We start from the raw sequence: 21,321 nt of genomic DNA on the forward strand, positions 1-21,321 counted from the left end.
CCAAGGCAGCAACAACAGAAAATTTGGTTTGTTCCTATTAGTCACAAAGCATTTTGGTGGGTAAAAGATTGTTCAGTATATACCAAGAAAATGATTTTATTCGTGTTTAATGTTTCGTTTCAGTTTCCTTCCCTGTGTGGTGGGACTAACACTCTGTGGCTCTTCTTTCTTTTCCACATTAAAAACAGTTTCTTGTCCAGATTCAGTTTTTGCTTCAAATAAAGCGTCTGTACAGAGAGAGCGCGGCGATCGAACTTTAAGCAGCTTTGCAGGAGAGCTTTGGTGAGCTGATGGGCAGCTGTATTGGTTCAAACACAGGGAGCAGAGCGGGTTGGTTGGAAGGCAAACCTGCTGTCCAAAACCCACAAGTAGCCAGTTAATCTCGCTCCAAAGATCCCTGTAACCAACATCAAGCATTAATACAAGATGAGGAAAGGAAACACGCCACTGATATTTATGTTCAGTTACAACCTTTTAAGACAGAAAACTTTTCATAAATTTACCGGGGTAACCATTCCTGTAGGGCCTTGCGTGTCGCCTCAGGGTTCTTAGTGGGCTTCCTGAGCCATCCCAGCCTGTTTGAGATCCGATGGACGTGTGTGTCTACACCTGTGAGATAAATTTCTATTATTTTTGGTGCTTTAACTATAAATGACCTCAATTATCAGTAAAAATTGGCAAATGAGCGTGCAGGCTTTAACAGTAAAATCTCATTATTTAAAATCAGAGTCCAGTCCACATAGTTGTGCGTATAAAAGATACAATGTTGATTGAGGTCTTCCCAATGACTGTGAATACACAAAAAATGAAATGTGAGACCATTTTTTAATTTTAATGTATTTTTTCCTTGTTGTTGGCATTTGCGGTTCATATTATTCAAAGGTTACTGAGCTTCAATTGAATGCAAAACTTGCAGCAAATCACACATCATTCGGGTTGTTTCTCCCAGTCAGAATGGTGTTGGCGCCCTCTACAGGTTAGTTTAAAACTGCTTTAGGGGACATGGTCATACGTTTTAAAGGTTTCCCAGGTTTCATGTCAGTCGTCTAAATAAGGCTGTGTGCCTGCCAAGTCAGATGACACTTTTAACACATATGACAACTTTGGTACTTAAGTATAAAATTGACTTGGATGGCACAATTACACATTGGGGATGCATACTTTGACACATTTTTGTTGGTTCCCTACAAATTTGTATACATAAAAATGGCACTGGCAGTTGCTCTTGATTTTAATTTGATAGGATTGAAAAGTGATTCCGCTTGGACTGTGTGCCCACCTATACCGGAGACCTGGTCCCAGGCGATATCCATAGCCAGGTGAGCCATCTTGGGTCCCACCCCTGGCAGACGAACAAGCCCCTCCAAGCTGTCTGGGATGTCCCCACCATAATCCTTCACAAGCATGGCTGCTGTCATCTTCAGAAATTTGACTTTGTTCTGCAGGGAAGCAGTGAAACGGAAATGTCAAAAAGGCGGATTCATCATTTGTACACCGATGACAATAACTTGTGGATTTTTGTGGCGTTACCCTCCAGAAGCCAACTGGGTAGATGAGTTTTCCAAGAGTTTCATCATCAGTAGACAGGAGTTTTTCGGCAGTACAGCCATGAGCTCTAAGCTTCTGCATAGCAGCTGCTGTCACCTGGTCTTTGGTCTGACTGGACAGCATCAGTGACACCAACACCTGGAAGCGTCTCACCTGCAAAAAAAAAACAGGCGCATATTCAGAAAAAGTAATCCAAATCATTTTTTTTTTTTTTAAATGAGTACATAAATGTAGCGTATATAAACACCAACATTAGCCGGAGCCTCAGTGTCACAGCACTTCTTTGCTCCCATGCTATCAACGGGAGCATCACGGCTGCTCCTCATCTCACGAATGTGTCCCAACTGTGTCTTCCAAGCAGGAGGTTCCCAATGTTCCGTCTTCACCTGTGAGCCACCTTCATCGTACTCCACCTTTAATTTTCTACGCCTGCGGCTTTGCGAAGATAACAACGGAGCATCTAATTCTAGTTTTGGTTGAGTGGTGGCCAGCTGGAGGAGGTCCTGAGTACCACCATCTTAACAGAGAGAATGACAAATTTCAATTTGAAGAAAAGCCAGAGAAACATACAAGGTGGAAAACATGATTTTGCCACTTGGTCCAAACACAAGTGTCTTATTATTATTTGTAAAGGAGTGTTGATGAATGGATTAATTTTGACAGTTCTACTTTATTTCTATACATCTTTACAAGTGTTTACATTTTCAAATGATCACTTCCATAAACATTCCTAGGAAATCCCAATTGCACACCAGTGTTGAGCTACTTTTAGAACAGGGCTACGGGCTACTCATGGGGTTCTTGGGGGCTACCTGGTTATACCCGCGGGCCCCATGTTGGTGACCCTAATAAAACACTTAAAGAAAGGTGAACTGATCTGAATTAGTCTGCACAATGACAACATTCCAGAGAGAATAACTTTGATTTAACGTCACCTAGTGTTGATAAGGAAGCTGTTTGTTGGGAGACTCTCGTCTCTTCCTCTTCTGTTTTGATAGCAACCGAGGACCGGGCATCCGCGTCCCTTCGTCTGCGCAGAAGAGAGGCAGCAGCGGTGCAGCTGGCACGCTTCTCAGCTCTTCGAGTGACAACTGGCATGCTTTGAGAAAAATAAGGAGAAGTCATTCTGAAACACCACACTGCATTGCACATGCTCCCGCTGCAGCAGACATGAAGAAAGCAGGAACATCTCGGAACAAAAGTCAGCGTAGTGTTTGGAGGGAAAGGGAAAAGTGCGAACTCTTTGATAATCTCCATAACACCCGGTTTGAATAAGTCAAGATAAGATTAATTGGTTAATATTTAATAAACAGTGACGCCTACATTGTTTTGGACATGCGTAATAGTTTGGTCGGATGAAAACAAAGTGTTTGTGTACAGTACATAACTCTGCATCTATGGACTACATTTCCCAAAACAAAGTGCGGCAAGCATGTTTTGCCGGAAGTCTCCGTGTCACACCATTTCAGTCTGTCATCCGATCGGGGAGTGTGGAGCACTGTGCAAGCTTCTCGTGGGGTGGATTTGATCGCTATTCAATGCACAGACGTGGCCAGCACTCCGCTAACAAAGCTGTGACTGAATGACACATAAAAGGACACAACTCTAGTAAGGTGAGAGACGCAGGCGATGGGGGGAAGACAAGGGGGGCGGTTTTGACCAGTCAAGGAATGCTAACCTCCCTGCAGTCAGTGGCAAAGCTAACGGGTCACTCAGCAGCGCCATGATGCAATTGTTTTAATTGAGCCAAGTTTCTTGTTTTAAGTCCTAATGATGTCCATGTCCTCTGACCGGAGACCATCTCGCAACGACGTCATTGCTCTAAGGAATCAGAGAAGCTCCGTTCCCCTCTGTCAAGTCCACATCGCAAACATTCTTGATATGCATTCCCCAATCTGAACATATTTTCTGAACGCACTGCTTAATATTTGGTTTTACGTGTCACTTGTGTTTTGCCCAGTAGCAAGCCACAATGTATTTGAGTTGGCCAGAATATGCAATTTTATTCTACAGTTTTTTTTCGGGGGGGTAAATCTGACTTTGATATGGTTTGCGCATAATCTGTAATGCATCTTCCTGATCTTTGATTTTATTGTGGTATTAAATTGTCTTGCAATTGAAATTTAATGGCCATATGCAGTTGTCTTTAATTGCACTGGTCAGCAACATTGTTACATTTTTTTTTTTATAATCTGTGATGCATGTAAACTTTTCTAAACAATTTTTTTGTGCTGATTTTAAAACCTGTTTTATACTAAATGTATTTCTCTCTCTTTGCACAGCTTTCCGTTGTAGCCTGCACACCCTTCGTTGCGTTTTGTTCAACATGTCTGTCGTTGAGCAAGGAAAACAAAGATGTGGAGTAACAGTTGGTTCTTTATTGGCAAGATCTTGGGTTGTTTAATGACGGTCAGTGCATGAGGCACTGCAGCAGATGAAACAACAACCCCCCATTCTCCAGGTCAAAAGGTTTTATACTGTCCGAAAAAGGCGGGAAAGCAAAAGGATGTCCATATAAAGTGAACCTCTGCTCTGCTGTCACCTGACCATTAGGTATCTATGTGTATTGGAGAGTCACTGCCCTGTGTGTGTGTGTCCTGTGTGTATTGGAAGGTTACAAAGCTCTGTCTGCTGCATCCATGTTCTGATGTGTGTATGAAATAATAAGAGGATTTGCACGTATATGAACATGAAAAAGTGTATGAGTTTGTCTAACCTAACAAAATATGTACACGTTGCTGTTCCTCCCACTTGCAATTGAAGTTTAATGACCATGTGAAGTTGTCTTTAATTACACTGGTCAACAATAGTTTTACAATTTTTTTTTTTTTATCTGTGATGCATGTAAAATTTTATAAAAGATTTTTTTGCTGATTTTAAATCTTCTTGTTTTATACTTAATGTATTTCTCTCTCTTTGCACAGCTTTCCATTGTAGCCTGGAGACCCTGCGCTGCTCAAGGATGAATAAGCAACCGAGCAAAGAAAGCTTAAAAGACAAGGTGAAGGGGATATTCGGGCTCGGACCCCCACGTCCTCCCAGCAAACAGAGTGACCACAAACCGTCTGAGTTTATCATTACAACTGATATCATCAAGGTATGCTATAAAGATTGTACCTGTATGCCAAAATTCGTCATGTCTTCGGGGTTATACGAGTTTTTTTTTCTCTGCAAGATTTTTATAGCCACATGTCAGGTCATTATGGATAACAATTTGGGATGAACGAAGTTTTGAATTTTTTTGTCTGGGTCTTATTTTTTTTCAGAACAACAGGGCTGTGTGAAGCTTTTTATGTCTGCTGTTTTTTTTTCTTTTTTTTTTGACTTCCCTCTCCCCTCCTTTGTTTTCAGGAGCTCCACCCAGAATGTGGCCTAAGTAACCGTATTCGCACAATGAATCACATTTGTGATCTTGCCAAAACTAAAAGATTTGAAGAGGTGAGTGCTCGCATAATGTGTAAGATGCCTGACGTGAATTTGTTAAAACCTACCGTACATTGCATTTTGTAGCATGCAGTAGAGGCAGTGTGGAAATCTGTGGAGGACATGCTGACACCGGAACAGCCTCCCGAGGCCAGACATGCTGTCCTTCAGCTGCTCAGAGCCATTATACAGGGACAGGTGGATACAGACAACATCGACAAATGCCTTGAAAATGTTCTTTCCAAAGACGTCTTTGTTTCCTTTCGCAAGGGTGAACAACTCGGGGCCCTGAGAGCTTACTTTTTCAAGGTGATCCGAGACTACCAACCATGCAACGAAGATCTTTCGGATAGACTGGAAGTCTTCAAGGCCTTAACTGAGAATGGCAAGGACATCACATACCTTGAGGAGGACATAGGTGAGTGAGCTGAATATAGAAACGTTTCACTTGGGTCATTGTTGGGGTCTTCATCGTGGTCATCAATGCCCTGCGTTTCTCTGCAACTTTAGTTTTCGTGCATCTTTCATTGAAATACTTTCTCTTTTGTCCTTTTAGCTCGCTTTGTTCTGTTGTGGATGGACATAGGGCTCACCTCTGACTTTCTTCATGTTCTTGTCAATCTGGTGAAATTCAACAGCTGTTACTTGGACCAAAATGTCTCCATCGTGGTCCAGTGAGTCATACAGCTAATGCTGCCGACCCGCCTTATTCTCTGAGATTAAGAGTTTTGCTTTTCCGCAGGAAAATTTGTCTTCTCTGCAACAGAACAACCTCCTCAACAGATATTGAGGTTGGTCACTTTGACGTTTTGGAAGAAACCTTGTTGGACTGGAGCATTTGATGAATGTGATCATTGTTTTTTTTTTTTTTTCTTTTTCAGGTGGCACTCCAAGTCCTTGACGCAGTGGTGTGTTACAACTGCCTCCCCTCTGACTCTCTTTGTGTCTTCATCGTCACTCTGTGCCACACAGTCAACGTCAAAGAGTTCTGTGAATCCTGCTGGAAAGTAGGTTGAAATTCTTTTGCAGGTTCTTCATATAAGGACAAACAATTGACAGCCTCCTATTCTTGTTTTTTTTTGTCATTTCATGATGCCACCGTTTCTCCAGTTGATGAGGAAAGTGCTGGGCACTCACCTTGGCCACAGTGCTATTTACAGAATGTGCCGCATAATGGAAGAGAGGTATTGTTATTACCCTGCCCTCTTTCACATGAAGGCATAAAATTGAGAACTTTTAACCACACTGCAATGTTTTTATGATCCTCCTGCTAAGACTTAATTAAATGTCGACACTGCAATTCCTCTGAAAACTAGTCATTGAGAATAGGGGCTGTCACTATAAGATATGTTTAGACTCGATTATTCTCACGATTAATCGGCTGAACGAATTTTCCCCATTTAGTGTTGTCTATGTAGTATTGTTTTGTGATAAAAAAAAAAAAACAATGTCACATGAGGGATTAATGTACTCAGCAAACATTTTGAAAGTGATTCAGTTATTGTATTCTGGAGTAAAAGCAGATTTGCATATGTCTTGTTTTGATTAAACACAAATGATTGCATTTTTTGCAAATTACATAAACATCCTCGTAACTAATAAACTTTTTAAAATTGCCTTTTTAAATTGCTCATCCGCCCCTTCTTGTAATATCCATGGTATTTGTTTTATTTGGATCTTTTTTGTGTAAATAGTTTGAAACTACTCAAGTAAAAATTTCATTGCTCAGTGTTACCACTCTGCCTTTTGCTGTGCACATGAAAAATGCGTTAAATCTTTAATAGCTTGGTATGCTTCTCTCATTTGAATTTTTGTTCATCAGGGTGTACATGGAAGATGCACCGTTATTGAGAGGAGCTGTCTTCTTTGTGGGAATGGCACTGTGGGGAGCACACAGGCTGCCTGCACTTAAAAACACCCCCACGCTGGTTCTGCCTTCTTTTTACAAGGTAAAATATTTACCACTCTTGCTGCTTTAGTCATCACATCAGAACTTTGCATCTACTCCTGGTTCTGCACATTACAAGCTGTTTTCAGCATGTTTATCTTATGTCATAAGCCTATTATTTGAACCTGATTCATTGTACTAAAATTACAAATATGGTAACTGTAGCCGCATATATTTGTATGGTAACCATCCCATCCCTGCAAGTACATGCAAAATAGGATGACTGCAGTGCTGTGATTTGCTCTCCTCACCCAAGGCCATGTCGTGTGCCAACGAGGTGGTTTCCTACGAAATTGTCCTATCTATCACTCGACTGATCAAAAAATATGGCAAAGAGCTGCAAGTTGTTACCTGGGACATTCTACTGGGCATCATTGAGCGGCTCTTGCAGCAGATTCAGGTACATGTGCATGCACAAAGAAGAAACCTTGGGCCTTTTTACCCAAACGTTGGCCATGATCCCTCATAGGCAATCGGCAGTCCTGAACTGAAGGCCATTGTCTATGAGCTTTTGACAACAGTCGAAGAGCTTTATGAGCAGAACGGTTACCATGGTTCCACAGAGAAGTTCTTCACGCTGGTAGAGAAGTGTGCCGACAAAAGACCGGTTAGTTTTGTGCTTTCTCATATCCTAATGGCAGCTTTTTTTTTTTTTGGTCTATACTACAGCATCTTTGTCTTTCTTGCTTTGTGTGAAAGGATGCGTCGGTGCTGACCCTCATCTCGTACAGGGCCCAGTCCATTCAGCCCGCCAAGGACGGCTGGATTCAGTGCCTTCACCGGCTAATGGAGAAATTCTTCAGGTGGGGTGAACACACTGATATCATCGTTTGGTACAATATTGAATGTGGTGTTTCATAAACGTTCCGCTTCACTGTCTCGCCCAAAGAAATGAGAGCCGCAGCGTTATCAGGATCAAAGTGCTTCACATCCTCTCTTTTGTTTTAAGCACCAACCGTCAACTCTATGAGGTATGTACACTATTTGATTTTAGTTGGATATCGTGTGGGATTGAATGCATTGTTAGTTTTTCATTCATTTTCAACATGTGACCCAAATGGTAGTAGAAATTTCTCATTTTCTCTTTTAGGATGAGTTGATAGAAATGGTAGTGATCCCTCAACTGAGTGGAATCGCCGAAGACCGAGACCTGGCCGTACGAAAACAAGCTACTCAACTTCTGGTGGACTTGGCTGAGGGTTGTAACACTCACCACTTCACTAGCCTCTTGGACATTATTGAGCGGGTACGAGTCCAGTAAATAACGCAACTTAGTCCGTAACCCGTGTCAACTTGTATACTTGCCATTGCCGTGTTCTAGGTTGCCAGCCGTTCTCTGGTGTCTTCTGGACCGGTGGATGTTTCAGACAGGGAGAACACAGCAGAGTCTCCAAATGAGGATGTCAAGACTGCGATATTGGGACTACTTGAGATTCTTCAGGTAAATTAGTAGTTAGTACGAGTAGATTATTACATTTTGAATTACTGAATGAAGATTATGGAAATCACTGGTTAAAATGAAATGAATTTAATGAATGCTAGCTGCAAATTAGTCCATTATTTATATTGCTTGTCTTGTTTTGTTATTAATCTACAGCAAGCATATCTTTTTTTTTTTTTTTTTTTTTAAATATTCAGTACTTTTTTTCTTTTTTACTCTAGAGCAAACTTTACAGCCTACCAGCCAGCCACGCCACTCGAGTTTATGAAATGCTTATCAGCCATCTGCAGCTTCACTACAAGAACAAGTACTGTTCCGTGATTGCTTCCAGTATTAGACTACAGGTAAGTGCAACAAAATTTACATTTCACAGCAATCATTTCTGGTCACTTGTTTTTATTCTCTTTACACCTATTCTTTAGGTGTTTGACTTCTTCTTGATGATGCGAGCGGACTCTCTACATCGCGTTGGTGTTCCCAATAAAGACGGTGCCATGAGGTTCAGCCCTTATTGCTACTGTGACATAGGGTCAGTGCACGCATGAACACACACGGACATGCACACACACACTGACAGATTTCATGTTCTTGTCTTTCAATGATTCAGGGAGCCAGATAAAAGAGCAAATGAGAAGAAGCCGCCAGGCCCGACGTCTCCCCCTGCCAGCGGCGCACCTCCTCCTGCAGCTCCTTCTTCTGCCACTGCGCCAATACGCTTTGCCTACCTGCCCTACTCACCTGCTTTCAGTGTTCTCCTGCAGTGCCTCAAGATGGTACACGTGATTTTTATCCACCCATCCATTTTCTTCCGCTGATCCGATGTTGGGTTGTTGTTTTAATTGTGCAGGAGACCGATTGGAAGGTGGTAAAATTGGTCTTGGAGAAGTTGCCGTGGACGCTGCAGTACAAAGTTCTGCTGCTAACATCACCTTGCAGCTTAGACCAACTTTGTTCTACTCTCTGCTGCATGGTAGTGTATTCCCAGTCAAATCCTGGTTGTACACCATCAAAGCCACTTCTCTGTTTGACACAACTCGGGACTGCTTCTTCTGCGTGTAGGTGACAGATCGGCTGATTTCAGAACGGTTGAAGAAGACACCAGAAGGATTTTCAAGAACGGATGTTCAGCTGGCTGTGGTTCCCGTCCTAACAGCGATCACCTCCTACCACGCCTACCTGGAGCAATCACGACAAGTACAAACCGCAGTCTTAAGAAACATCTTAGCTGTTTTGGACTATTAGTCGTCCACCATTTTGTCTACACAGAACAACTACTGTTTCCACAGAGTTAAGCATTTCCAGGCTTAAGAAGAAACACTTCAATACATTCATATGTGAGCTCAGCTGCTGTGATGTTTCCTTTTTCTTTTCCAGAGGGAGTTGGTCCAGTGTCTTGGGACAGGCCTGATTTACCGCTGTGCCAAACAGTGTGTGGTGGCTCTTACAATGTGCACGGTGGAGATGCCTGACATCATGATCAAGCTGCTACCTGCTCTTATCGTCAAGCTCTCCCACATCTCTGCAACAGTTGCCATGGCCTCTCCAATGCTTGAGTTCTTTTCAAGTGAGTGACGGACACAGTTTTATAAGCTCAAGGTCAGAAATGAAGGTGCCCAAATAAAGGGTTTGGTTGGTGTGTTGTTTTGTCCCATAGCTCTGGTGCGCCTACCTCACCTTTACGCCAACTTTGTAGCTGAGCAATATGTTAGCGTCTTTGCCATCTCGCTACCCTACACTAACCCATCCAAGTAAGTACTCGCAAAAATAAAAATTCTCAAAAATACATTCTCAGCTGCAAAAAAAAAAACCCACACTGACATTTTTTTATCATTTCTTTCAGGTACAACCAGTACATCGTGTCTCTTGCCCACCATGTGATTGCTATCTGGTTTATTCGCTGCAGACTTGCCTTCCGTAAAGATTTTGTTCAGTACATCACAATGGTGCGTTCGCATGGCTCCTTAAAAAAAAATATATATATTTTTTTTATCAGAGATGAAAGTAAACTTTTACAAATAATTTTTTGGTGCTAATTTCGAATCTGCCCTTGTTTATTCTCTAGCACGTCCGGTTTTCTGAATAATAATAATGATAAAATGTAATATAGTAATATTTATGAATGAGAATAGTAATATTTATGAATGAGAAAAATATATTCTGTGTATTTTCTATTTTACATTTAACAAGGTCTCCAATTGCTCAACAGATGATAAAAAATATTTGGCAATTAATCTGATAATAGATTTATTGTTAATTAATAGTTGCGCATATTTGTTCCAATTGCTTTGTTTTGTTTTCTCCCAGGGTTTGCGTTCCAATGCGTTGCTGCCCTTCGATGATGGCCACGAGCAAAGTTCTTTTCGTGCCCGAAGCACAAGTCTCAATGAACGACCCAAAAGGTAAAGAACACCTACAAACACATTGCTTGTGGGGACGTACAGTATTTCGAGAGCAAGGAGCACCCCTCAGGTGGCATTTGTAATGAATACCCTCAGGTTGCCATGGTGATCGTTAATCTCTTTTAAATGGATTTGCATTGCACATTTAAATTTCTATAGAGTGGATGGACAAGATAACGTTGATATCCTTATGTTGTGTGAAAAACTGGAGATGTAGTCTGTGACAAGAATACTTGTCATTTTTTTAGCTGAAAGCTTGTAGCGTGATCATTATCCAGGTGTCTTTGTTGCCTTGTCCATCGTCTGTAGTTTGTTAAAGTACATACTTTGTTATCATGTTGTAAGAGCAAGAATTCCCCCACCCCTACTTTCTCATTAGGTCATGTCATGTCATGACTTTGCATGGACGCAATGAGAAATACAAAAAGATAAGACAGAAAGGTGTACAAACATTTTCTGTGAGGCAAAGTAGAAGGGATGAAACTCTATTTCATTTCAGTTTCATTCCGCTGCGTATATTATAGATATTTCATTTACCATTATTCATTTTCACAAGTGCTAAAATTGTTAAAATAGTTAATCAGGCCAGCTTAACCTTTTTAACGGGTGATTATCTGAAAAATGACACTGGTATGGTACAGCTTTGAAAGCAATTCTGCTTATTTGCGTAGGCTTCGGTGTGTATTAAATGAACATGAAGGTGTCATTCCACAACAATCATCAGGTGGCTCCTTCATTTTGGGGTGTTCACACTGTCAGCCTCTGTTTTCTTGTGCTTAAGCTTCCCTGTTTGTCTTTCTCCTGACCAGATCTTTGTCTTTGTTGCGTAAAATAATCTTTATTTTGTTTCTTTCCTGGATTCCTTCACTTTTAATTCAGTTTTTGATATCCAAATGAGCGTTTTGCCTTCTGCTGCAATTTGTTTTTCCTTTTAATTGATGGTCATCTTCTTTGCCAGTTCAGTTCTCTGCTTTTCCGTAAGTTGATTCATAATGTTCAACTGCCGTTAATTTTCACCCTGTTTTGTTTTGTCTTTCAATTTTTTCATTTGGCACCTCCCCTGCCTCCTGCGATTGGGTGCTGTGTTCCGGTTGTGGTTTTGGGGGGGTGGTCGTGTCATCCTGGATTCCTTCCACATATCCTCTGCCCCCCTCCTTCCCCTGTGACCTCCGCCCTTTGACATTGTGGCCTTGCCCTCTGTAACCCCTCCCACCCTCCCCCGTGTGTGCTGCTTGCTCACGTGCTCATGTTGCTCTGCCGTTGGGGGATGATTCCGATGGCCTCCTGATATACCATCACACACCACACGCCCCTCCACACCATCACCCCAAACCACCACCACCTTGACGTTGACTCACCCCCTTACTACCCACCGCCACTGTAACCTCCACCCATGCCCATTCCGGTCGACCCTTCGCCGTGGTATTCATCACCGCCCAGTCTTCGGGCGGCAAAAGTGGCGAAGGCGGCAGCGGTGGTAGCCAATAACAGCAGCTCTCCAGTTAAAGAGCTGAGGGACCTGTCAGCCATGGACGCTTTCCGATCCCGCAGCATCAGTGTCTCCGATCATGCGGTCCGCAGGTTAGAGAGACCTCTGGGTAACCAAACTACAAAAACAACCACCACCACCACCACCAATCGTTTGATTGTCTCCTCCATGGGATGGTTGATGGGGTGTTTGATCATTGATGAGTGGGCATTTATTGCCATTGACACCTTGAGTGGGTGCTGCATGCTGCAATTTGTCAAACCTTTTATTTGTCTGTTGTGTGCTGTGATCATACACTTTTTCGTGATTATTTTTCGTTGTTTTTTTTTGCATGCTGCAGTGTTTACAGAAAGCACTGAAAAGCATCTTAATTCATGGAGATGTTTTTCTGGTTTCATTTTATGCCCGCACGCATTCTTTAAAATTTCATGTCAAGCGTTTGTTTTGACTTGTTCGTTTGCTTGGTGTGATCCTGACTGGGTTTGATTGGCTTATTAACAAATAAATGGCTGGAGGGAATGGAGAGAATGTCATCTGGACTGGCAAGTGCATCCAGCAATGCTCCTCTTTCCTGATGGGTCACTTGATCAGTGATGGGGACAGCAGAAACAAAACAGTTGTTTGTTTGCTCGATGTTGGTTGTCATTTTGCATCGCTCACCTCACAAAGACGCACTACGCTGCTATGACCATGGCAATCTACTTGAGCAGGATTTTGGGACTAGCTGGGCTGAATGTGATAAAAATGCAAATCTCAATCCAAAGTCGCACTTGCACACTTTCGGCCTTTCTATTCTTCATGCCTTCTATGCTGAGCTTTTGGTTGTTGACCAGCTTCTGTGCAGAGGTGGCAAATCCAGGTCCAGAAAGTAAAAAAGCCTACCACCCACAGTTTGGCTTTAGCCACAGCTAGCTTGTTTACCTGCCAGCTCAGTTGCACCCGTGACTAAAGCTAAACATCGGCAGGCTTCTTACTTTCTGGACCTGGATTTGACACCTCTCCTTCTGTGTGACTCATGTTGTACATTGCAGTTGTCCGATGTTCTCAAAGTTCACAATGTCTTTCTTTTCCTACTCAACAGTTGGCAGTAATATCTTTCTAATCCAACTGCCATCATTTCAAAATAGAATACATAACACAAGTTTGATTTGATCGACAAACTGCAATGTCAAATTTCTTTTTTACTTACTTCCTCAGAGGAATGGCTGCAAATGTATTGTTTGAACACCTCAGCAATAAGTTGATATACGTATGATAGCACTCATTTCACACTCATTTGAAATTTTGAGTATCTCTAACAATTATTATTAAGCATAGACAAAGGTAAGTGTAACACTTAATTTTGTTAGTTTTGATTTCAGACACTTTTGCATGAGTTGATTTCAGAATGACCTTTTTAATCCTACAAATTGAACCACTTATTTAACAAAACAGTCTGACATTGAAATGCATGTGTTTGACTCTTCTTGACCAAACTCCTCCACCTGAGCAATATTGAATAGAACGCCTCTGATCCAGTTCAGTGAAATAAAAGGGTGGAATAGCCCATGTGGTATTGTAACCTGCAAGAAACTCGCTTTCCAGCATGGGTCTGTTTGTTTTGTCCTTTTGTTGGTGATTGTACATGCATGCTTGTTCCGTATACTCATAATGCACGTAATACTTGCATATCTCTGTTTCCATAGACAACATGTTTGACTTCAATCCTGATGTCATGTGTTTTTCCATTGATTGCATTTCTGCTTTGCTCTCGTTTTATTTGCGTACCCGTAGGATGCAAACCTCCAACACCACCTGCAGTCTGGGCTCTGCTGATGAAAATGCAGTAACTCAGGCAGATGAGGGGCTGAAAACAGTCCACTTGGAACTCACTGAGACATGTCTGGACATGATGGCACGATATGTCTTTTCTAATTTCTCTGCGCTACCCAAAAGGTGAGTGATGACTCTTATTTGGTTTTGTGCCATTTGTATTCCATGATTTGCATATTTGACTTTTCTCTCAGATCTCCAATCGCAGAGTTCCTCTTGGAAGGGGGTCGTAGTATGACTTGGTTGGTGGGCAATAAGCTGGTGACCATCACCACCAGTGGGGGGGTTCCCACTCAAGCTCTGCTAGGCCTGGACGTGGCTGATCGACTGGGAGGAGGAGGAGAAATGACCAGGTTTGACACTTCATCAAAATGGTTAATTTTATGATTTTACTGTTTTTTTTTTTTTTTTATGTGACCCAACAGATCGGATCCATCTCTACACACTCGAATAACTAAAGAGGCACCTGCCAAACTGGAGTCCCAATCAAGTCAACAGCAAAGCAGAGCCACACGGGTCCGCTCCATGTCAGGTAATATTTACCTTTTCCTCACAATGTTTGGATTAGCGTGGATTGTGTTTTGTTTGTGGCTGGATAGCTTCTCAGTTTGGAGTCTCCTGTTTGTATCTCAATGAACTGCTGGTTGCAGGAGATTTCATGTATGATACAAATGTTTTTTTTTGCTGGCTACATAAATATGAATAGCAACAGCCACATTCTGCCTGTCCCTGTTTATGTACCAGGTGGACACGCCCTTCGTGCTGGTCCTGCCCAAAGTCTCAGCCCCCTTGTGTCCCCCTCTGAAGGGGAGTTAGCTGCTCAGCTGTCCCCCTCTTCTGCTTCTGCACTGGATGGCCTGAGTGCTTCCTCTTCCGCCTCTGCCACTGTGTCGGCCCCGCCGCCACTCAAGGACAACCGCGGCCTGGCTGAGTTTGTCCCCATGCTCACGCAGGGCTGGGCCGAGATCTTAATTCGAAGACCATCCGGTATGTTTAAGGCTGAATTGTGAAACCCGTAAACCAAACTCAAAATCTTCTCCCCTCCCAGTATTCTTTTCTCACGCACAGTAACTTTTAAATTGCCAACTAACTTAAACCTCACAAAAAACACTAACTACACCTACAAAGCGGCTCTGTGTTTCCAATTTATTATGACATAAGGATACGTTGAATAACCACTGATGTCGTCTGCATTTTTCCATCTTCCTTGCTAACCAGGTAACACAAGCTGGTTAATGTCTCTGGAGAACCCACCCAGTCCCTTCTCCTCTGAGCTGGGCAACATGCCCCTTCAGGAGCTCTCGACTGTCCTGATGGCGATGGAAGGTGTGAAGGAACCTCCTCCCCAGACAGCCAGTGCTCCAGCGAGCACAGCTACTCCTGCGCCAGCTGAGGCCTTCAGCCAAACGCACAGCAATGCTGGAGGGAAGCCTCACCTGATCCAGCGCTCCAACACGGGTGAGTTTGTCTACATTGAGAGAACACGAGATCAGCAAAATTGTCATCATAATGGTCATTGATGCATTCAGCACATTCAAACAATCTCATATTTATTTTGAAAGTGACGCAAACAATATTCTTGTCGCAACTGGACTGCTCTGTTTGTCTTCTGGCCCAGTTCAGAAATATTGTGCAGTGTGCAGCAGTCTCAAAACAAACAAAGCCAGTCCAGTTGCGATCCATTCAATGCCCGGAAAAACCAAAATGACCTGCATGAACGAGATAATCCACAAGCATACATGATTTTCTTTTTCAATTGGCAGTTTGCTCATTTTCAAACCAACATCAAATGTGAGTCACCTTCAAGATTTTGATAATTTTGTGTTTACTTTATGCTGAAAAATAGGTAACACTGAAATATGTGTTGCTACAAAAAATATAACACAAACAAAAAATTAAGAATACTTTGTATCGTCACTGAGTCCCACCCACCATTGCCCTGACTCCCGACCTTGCGCTTGATCTTTATACTTTATCGGGTAAAAGTTGCTCTTAGTATTTAATTCTTTAGTTTCACATGACTAAAAGTTATTGTGTGAACCACTGCTATTTAAGTTGTATTGTTTTGTTCTGTACAAGAAGCTGACAAATTACTACAAGACAAATCTTTAATTTTTCAAAATCTTTAAAAAAGTCTTGCATCTCAATTGTATCTCAATTTTACTTGAAGATGGCCGGCAGAATATACCTGGGCTGGGCATGTTCTTTTTTTCATAGGCCTCTTTCTTATTGACGCAGTTTTTTATTATTATTTTTTTTTTGTGTGCGCGTGTGTGTGTGTTTCAAATGTTGTCTTTTTTGCCATCACACCCTCTTTTTCACTTTCCAGAAATGTGCCATTCCTTTTAAGATTGTTTCCCTTCGTCTGATGGTTTTGTTTGCCACGTTTGTCTCTCATTGTGCTGGTTTGTGATTGACATATGTGGCATCCTGCCTGCAGTGAGCGGCTCTCTCTGGGGTCTGGGTCAGGGCTGCGCACCCTTAGGCCCTCCGGCCCCTAACAGGTTGTACAGGAGCATTTCCTGGGCAGGTACCGTTCTCCATGTGTGCCCCCCCCCCCCCCCCCCACAAACACACACACACTCTCACAGCACCCTTCAGAAAACAGCCGATGTAGTCCATTTCTTTTTTACTTGATCATTACAGTTGTCAGTAATGGCAAAATTACAACTAAATTTAAAGAATAATTGTCATTTAAAATGAAGTGCTTGTTCACTTTCTTGCAGATGACAATGAGAACTTTAACAATTGCTTGGGACTGATTCCTCAATGATGCAAACTCCATGTTTGTGCTAGTGGGTCAACAGATGATTTCTGATTTGCCCTCAGTCATCAAGCAGAGAGAGGACGGCGTTTCAATCTTCCCACTGATTTTTATCTGTCGTCTTCCTTGATTGTTTTCCTTTCCTGTTTCGCTAAGCATCTTCTAACCCTCAGAGTCTGAGAATGTCCCCCTGAGGGTGTCAACAGAAAAGCCCAGACCTCAATCGACTCAAATACTCTTTTGTGTCATCATGGGCTAACCAGTGCAGTAGACAATCACTTCTAGAGCTGTAGTTTAAGGGGTCAGACCCAAAAGTGATCACCTTGCTCTTCTCTTCCTCAAATCTGGGCAGAGTTTTGTTTGAAGCCGTGGGACTGCAGGGCCCGGTCTGGGCTGCTGTTACACTGTATTTGAGTTGAAATAACCAATACATGCATGCACCTTTTATAGTGTTGGGCGGTATCTGTGTTGTCCTACAGTGAGCGTGCTCCAATGTCATATCTTGAGGTGACAAATCTGATTATTTAAGGTTGCAGCAGAGAGTGTACAAGTACTGCACACCAAAATAAAATGTAACGTTCGAAAAACATAAACAATCCACATTATAGAGTAGAGACACTGATCTCTGTGGAAATTAATTTCAATGCCTCTCTTTCTCTACACATGGTAGCTTTATAGGGCATTCATATTCAAAGGTTTGCCCCATTGCACATCAAGATACAAATGTTTAGTTATGAGTGCGGTCATGGATTAAATTAATGGTAACTTGTAAATCAAGGCACCACTCTGTTTATTTCATTGCGTTCGCTTCCTTTGTTAGCTTTTCATTCGTATTAGTGTACCTTTCTTTGATGCGTGTCTGGGAGAAATTAACTCGAGTGATTTGTGGAAATTTGATCGCAACTTGATCGCAACGTGAATTTCAGTTACCAACTCTGCCAACTTTCCCTAACTGCATCAGGCTAATCTCGCGTGAAGGATACATCTATACCGCCCAAGCCTAGCGTTTGAAACAAAATGAAACCCATTTCTATGATGGATAGATGCTGCCTCTCTATATTTTCCGATCAACACTTCTAGGTTTAGATTGAGCGCCGCGGCTAATCATTCGCATGTGTGTGTGTGTGTGTGTCAGCCTGATGACTGCAAGCTGTAAAATTTCCTACTGACATCAATGATGATTGTTGTTGACTAACATAGCTTGTTTGTGAAGGGCGAGGTATTTTATTGCTCTGTTGTGACACGCTTACAAATGTTTGTCATTGTGTCCTGCTGTAGACTCAGCAGTGGTGTTGGAAGAAGGCGCGGGGGCGACAACTGCACACACCTCATCTGACTGGCTGGAAAATGAAGAAATCGAGCCCATGCCGTCTGACCCCATCTTTATTTCTGCTGATAAATTTTCAAAAGCGCCGCCTCCTGGAACACTCAGTAGGGTTAGTATAAAAATTATCAAAGTGCAAGGGATGACTCTGGATTTCACAAATCTTTCATCTCTTCTGCTTTGTCCCCTAGTCCTCCTCCACCTCCAGTCAAGATGATGAAAAGTCCACTTTGGAAGAAGTAAGTGAGGGGGCCATCCCCATTGATCAGCCAACTCAGGGGCTCTCCACTCCCGGCAGTCAGGAACTGCTCTTCCAGGGCACTAACCAGTCCCAGGGTCCTGGACTCAACAAGTCCAGCTCCTCACCAGAGCTTCAGACCTTATCAGAAGCCTTCTCCAAAGTTGCTCAGGGGTCAGAGACTGTGCTAGGAGACGCGGCACAACCGAGAGGGCCTTCAGAGGCCAAGGTCCAGCCGCCTGTTGAGAGGGAGAGTGCAGGAGGAGATCTCAGTGGACCCACAACACAGACTCAAGTGGTTGAAGGGTCCTCGGCGTCAGGGCCGCCTCAAAGTGGAGGAGTAAGAATGAAGTTGGAGTTTCCACCAAGTGGAGCACAACCTGGACCCATATCACCCAGCGGGGGTCACAGACCACGGGGGCACACCATCTCGGTATCAGCGCCATCTTCCAGGAGGGAGAGGAGGACCGAGAGAGATTCATACCATAGTCGACCTGGACCTAGCAACGCTGAGAAGACGTCTGGTCTGTGCCCGAGGTACAAAAAATCTGAAAAAAATACTGTTAAAAATGCACCTAAAGAATTGGCCAAACCTGTTGCCATGTTTATGTTAAGGAATGTTGTCTGCTGAAAATAGCTAGATACTTTTAAAATCGATTAATCAGTAAAGAAAGTTACTTTGTTAAGGTAATTGTGGCAACACTTTTTATTACACCAATAAGTTCCAACTTTGATAGTGTTGGTTAACTCTTGGTGCCTTCCACTTTTTTTATTCCTTTTTTTTAGCTTTGTATTCCTCCAGCTGTACCATTCGCCCTTCTTTGGAAATGAAGCTAACAAGCCGCTGTTGCTGCCCAAAACCCAAGTTAGTGTCCCTCATTGGACGAGCTTCCCACACAACTTGGCTTACTTTGAGAGAGTTTAATGCAGTGTTGACATCAATGTGTTCTTTTGGGAAGGTAATTGATCGTGCTGTGAAGGTTCTGGACCAGATGCCTCCTTATGACACTCACAAGATCGGAGTGATCTTTGTTGGAGCGGGTCAGGTGAGAACACTAATGATGAATGATGAAAATACTAGCAAATGATGATGTGATGTTGCATGAGGCAGTACTCTACACACTATTTAAAAAGTCAATTTTCTACCCCCTTTATAAAAATCACATAAATGTGGATTATAAAGACATCAAGAAAAATCCTGTACTCCTAATCTGTAATGTCAAAAACCCACTTGCAAATTGTTGAGTGTTGGAATTTGACCATGCAAACTGATTTGATATCAGAATCTTTGCCAATGTTCTAACTTGACGTCTTCTGAAGGTTAACAACGAGGTAGCCATCCTCTCTAACGAGTATGGCTCAAACCGCTACGCTACCTTCCTGACTGGGCTCGGCAAACTGATCCACTTGAAGGACTGCGACTCCGACCAGATCTTCCTGGGCGGGCTCGATCAGCACGGCGACGACGGCGAGTTCACGTACTGCTGGCATGACGACATCATGCAAGGTGTGTAAAGGCACACTAAGTTGGAGTGTTTTTGTTGCCTTTTATGTACAGTATTAATAAAGTTGTGTGTGTCTGTGTGTGTGTAGCTATCTTCCATATCGCCACACTGATGCCAAACAGGGAGAGCGACAAGGGCTGCTGCAATAAGAAGCGCCACATTGGCAATGACTTTGTCATGGTTGTTTACAATGATTCTGGCGAGGAGTACAAACTCGGCACCATAAAGGTAGACACGCACAAACACACACACGCAGTCATGTTTCCATTCGTAGCGTTGCTTTGTTTTCACAATGTTTCCGCCTCTCTCTTAGGGTCAGTTTAATTTTGTGGAGGTGATCATAAAACCACTGGATTATGAATGTAACCTCGTTTCCCTGCAGTGCCGTAAAGGTGAGCCCAGCGCTTTGTCACCTCGCCTGTTTCACCTTCTTGTGGATTTGTCACCTTTTTTTTTTTTTTGTTTGCTGTCTTTCAGACCTGGAGGGCCTCGTTGACACATCTGTGGCAAAAATAGTTTCTGACAGCAACCTCCCGCTATTGGTCAGACAGATGGCTCTGCATGCCAATGTAAGTCTACATTGTGCTAGTCATTTGTCCATCAAGCCGCTCCAGCATTTTTAACAATATACGTATAATGATTGTAGAGAAAGACTTATTTGTGTCATATTTTCTGTAGATGGCCTCCTTAGTGCATCAGTACAGAGCTAACCCTTCGGACGCTTACGCCTCCAAGTGGCTGGCAAGGTTACGGCACATCAAGCGGATCAGGACAAGGGTAGGAAGAAGACACTTGTGTCTTGTTCTTCCTCAGAAGAAACTTAAAGCTCATGTGAGGTCAACGTTTCTGTGTCCCTTCTGCTTTCTCAGGCTCATGAAGACATCCAGTCCCGCTCGATTCCTGGTATCTCGCTCACGCAAGGACACGCTCAGCAGAACAAGTCTTTTCAGCAGAGCACCGCACCCGCAAACCCGGAGATCTCTGGCCAGCGTAAAAGACTCGTTTCTACCGTCGACGACTTCACAGATTTTGTGTGACACATGCTCAGACTCGAGACGAGGTGAACTGAGTTTCATCTCACTCAAACAGCTTGTGAGCTCCATAATCAAGATTTATTTTTTGAGCGTTAGTGTTGAACATGGCAAATTATGCAGATTCTTTCAAAAATGTGAACTTAGTGACATTCTACACTGAAGATGAATGCAGATATTTGAGTGCATTAAAACGTCTGAAATGTCCTTTTGTGTGATTAACAAGTTTTTTTAAAACACCTTAAACAAGCCCAACTGTTGATTTTTTTGTCAGGGTTCGTTCAAGGTCGCAAACGGTGGCAAAGACGTTCGCCCAGACATTCACCAACAGTTTTAATCGTCAATAGTTATTTTTGTTGCAAAGAAATTTTGGGCATGTTCAAAATTGAACAAACAACC

The 21,321-nt window shown here is 42.8% G+C and overlaps 2 protein-coding genes across 6 annotated transcripts; one reads left to right on the forward strand and one right to left on the reverse strand.

The window, feature by feature from the left end:
* Positions 1-91: 91 nt before the first annotated feature.
* On the reverse strand, positions 92-2,886 carry nthl1 (nth-like DNA glycosylase 1). Its single transcript, XM_049721815.2, has 6 exons — positions 2,484-2,886; positions 1,800-2,065; positions 1,531-1,701; positions 1,280-1,439; positions 504-609; positions 92-397 (listed from the first exon to the last, which is right to left on the reverse strand). The coding sequence occupies exons 1-6, from the start codon at positions 2,803-2,805 to the stop codon at positions 97-99; spliced, it is 1,326 nt and encodes a 441-aa protein (XP_049577772.1). The 5' UTR covers positions 2,806-2,886; the 3' UTR covers positions 92-96.
* A 109-nt stretch (positions 2,887-2,995) lies between these two features.
* tsc2 (TSC complex subunit 2) lies at positions 2,996-21,129 on the forward strand. 5 transcript variants are annotated; one of them, XM_049721810.1, is made up of 43 exons: positions 2,996-3,161; positions 3,831-4,101; positions 4,473-4,645; positions 4,900-4,986; positions 5,059-5,169; positions 5,242-5,389; positions 5,528-5,645; positions 5,714-5,762; positions 5,853-5,978; positions 6,082-6,155; positions 6,794-6,920; positions 7,176-7,319; positions 7,389-7,526; positions 7,619-7,722; positions 7,809-7,890; positions 8,010-8,165; positions 8,241-8,360; positions 8,582-8,704; positions 8,783-8,889; positions 8,968-9,133; positions 9,208-9,330; positions 9,420-9,554; positions 9,735-9,924; positions 10,015-10,108; positions 10,201-10,303; positions 10,665-10,759; positions 12,200-12,340; positions 14,022-14,183; positions 14,255-14,413; positions 14,486-14,592; positions 14,805-15,047; positions 15,279-15,518; positions 16,501-16,590; positions 18,103-18,260; positions 18,340-18,923; positions 19,173-19,251; positions 19,346-19,432; positions 19,707-19,893; positions 19,980-20,119; positions 20,205-20,283; positions 20,369-20,460; positions 20,570-20,668; positions 20,761-21,129. In XM_049721810.1, exons 3-43 carry the CDS (start codon positions 4,511-4,513, stop codon positions 20,926-20,928), a joined length of 5,670 nt encoding a protein of 1,889 aa, XP_049577767.1. In that variant the 5' UTR covers positions 2,996-3,161; positions 3,831-4,101; positions 4,473-4,510; the 3' UTR covers positions 20,929-21,129. The 5 variants fall into 5 exon arrangements, with proteins under 5 accessions (XP_049577767.1, XP_049577770.1, XP_049577771.1 ...); XM_049721813.1 differs by lacking the exon at positions 16,501-16,590; XM_049721814.1 differs by lacking the exon at positions 12,200-12,340.
* The last annotated feature ends 192 nt before the right edge of the window (positions 21,130-21,321 follow it).

Source organism: Syngnathus scovelli, chromosome 5, assembly GCF_024217435.2.
Source record: "Syngnathus scovelli strain Florida chromosome 5, RoL_Ssco_1.2, whole genome shotgun sequence".
Classification (NCBI taxonomy): Eukaryota; Metazoa; Chordata; class Actinopteri; order Syngnathiformes; family Syngnathidae; genus Syngnathus; species Syngnathus scovelli.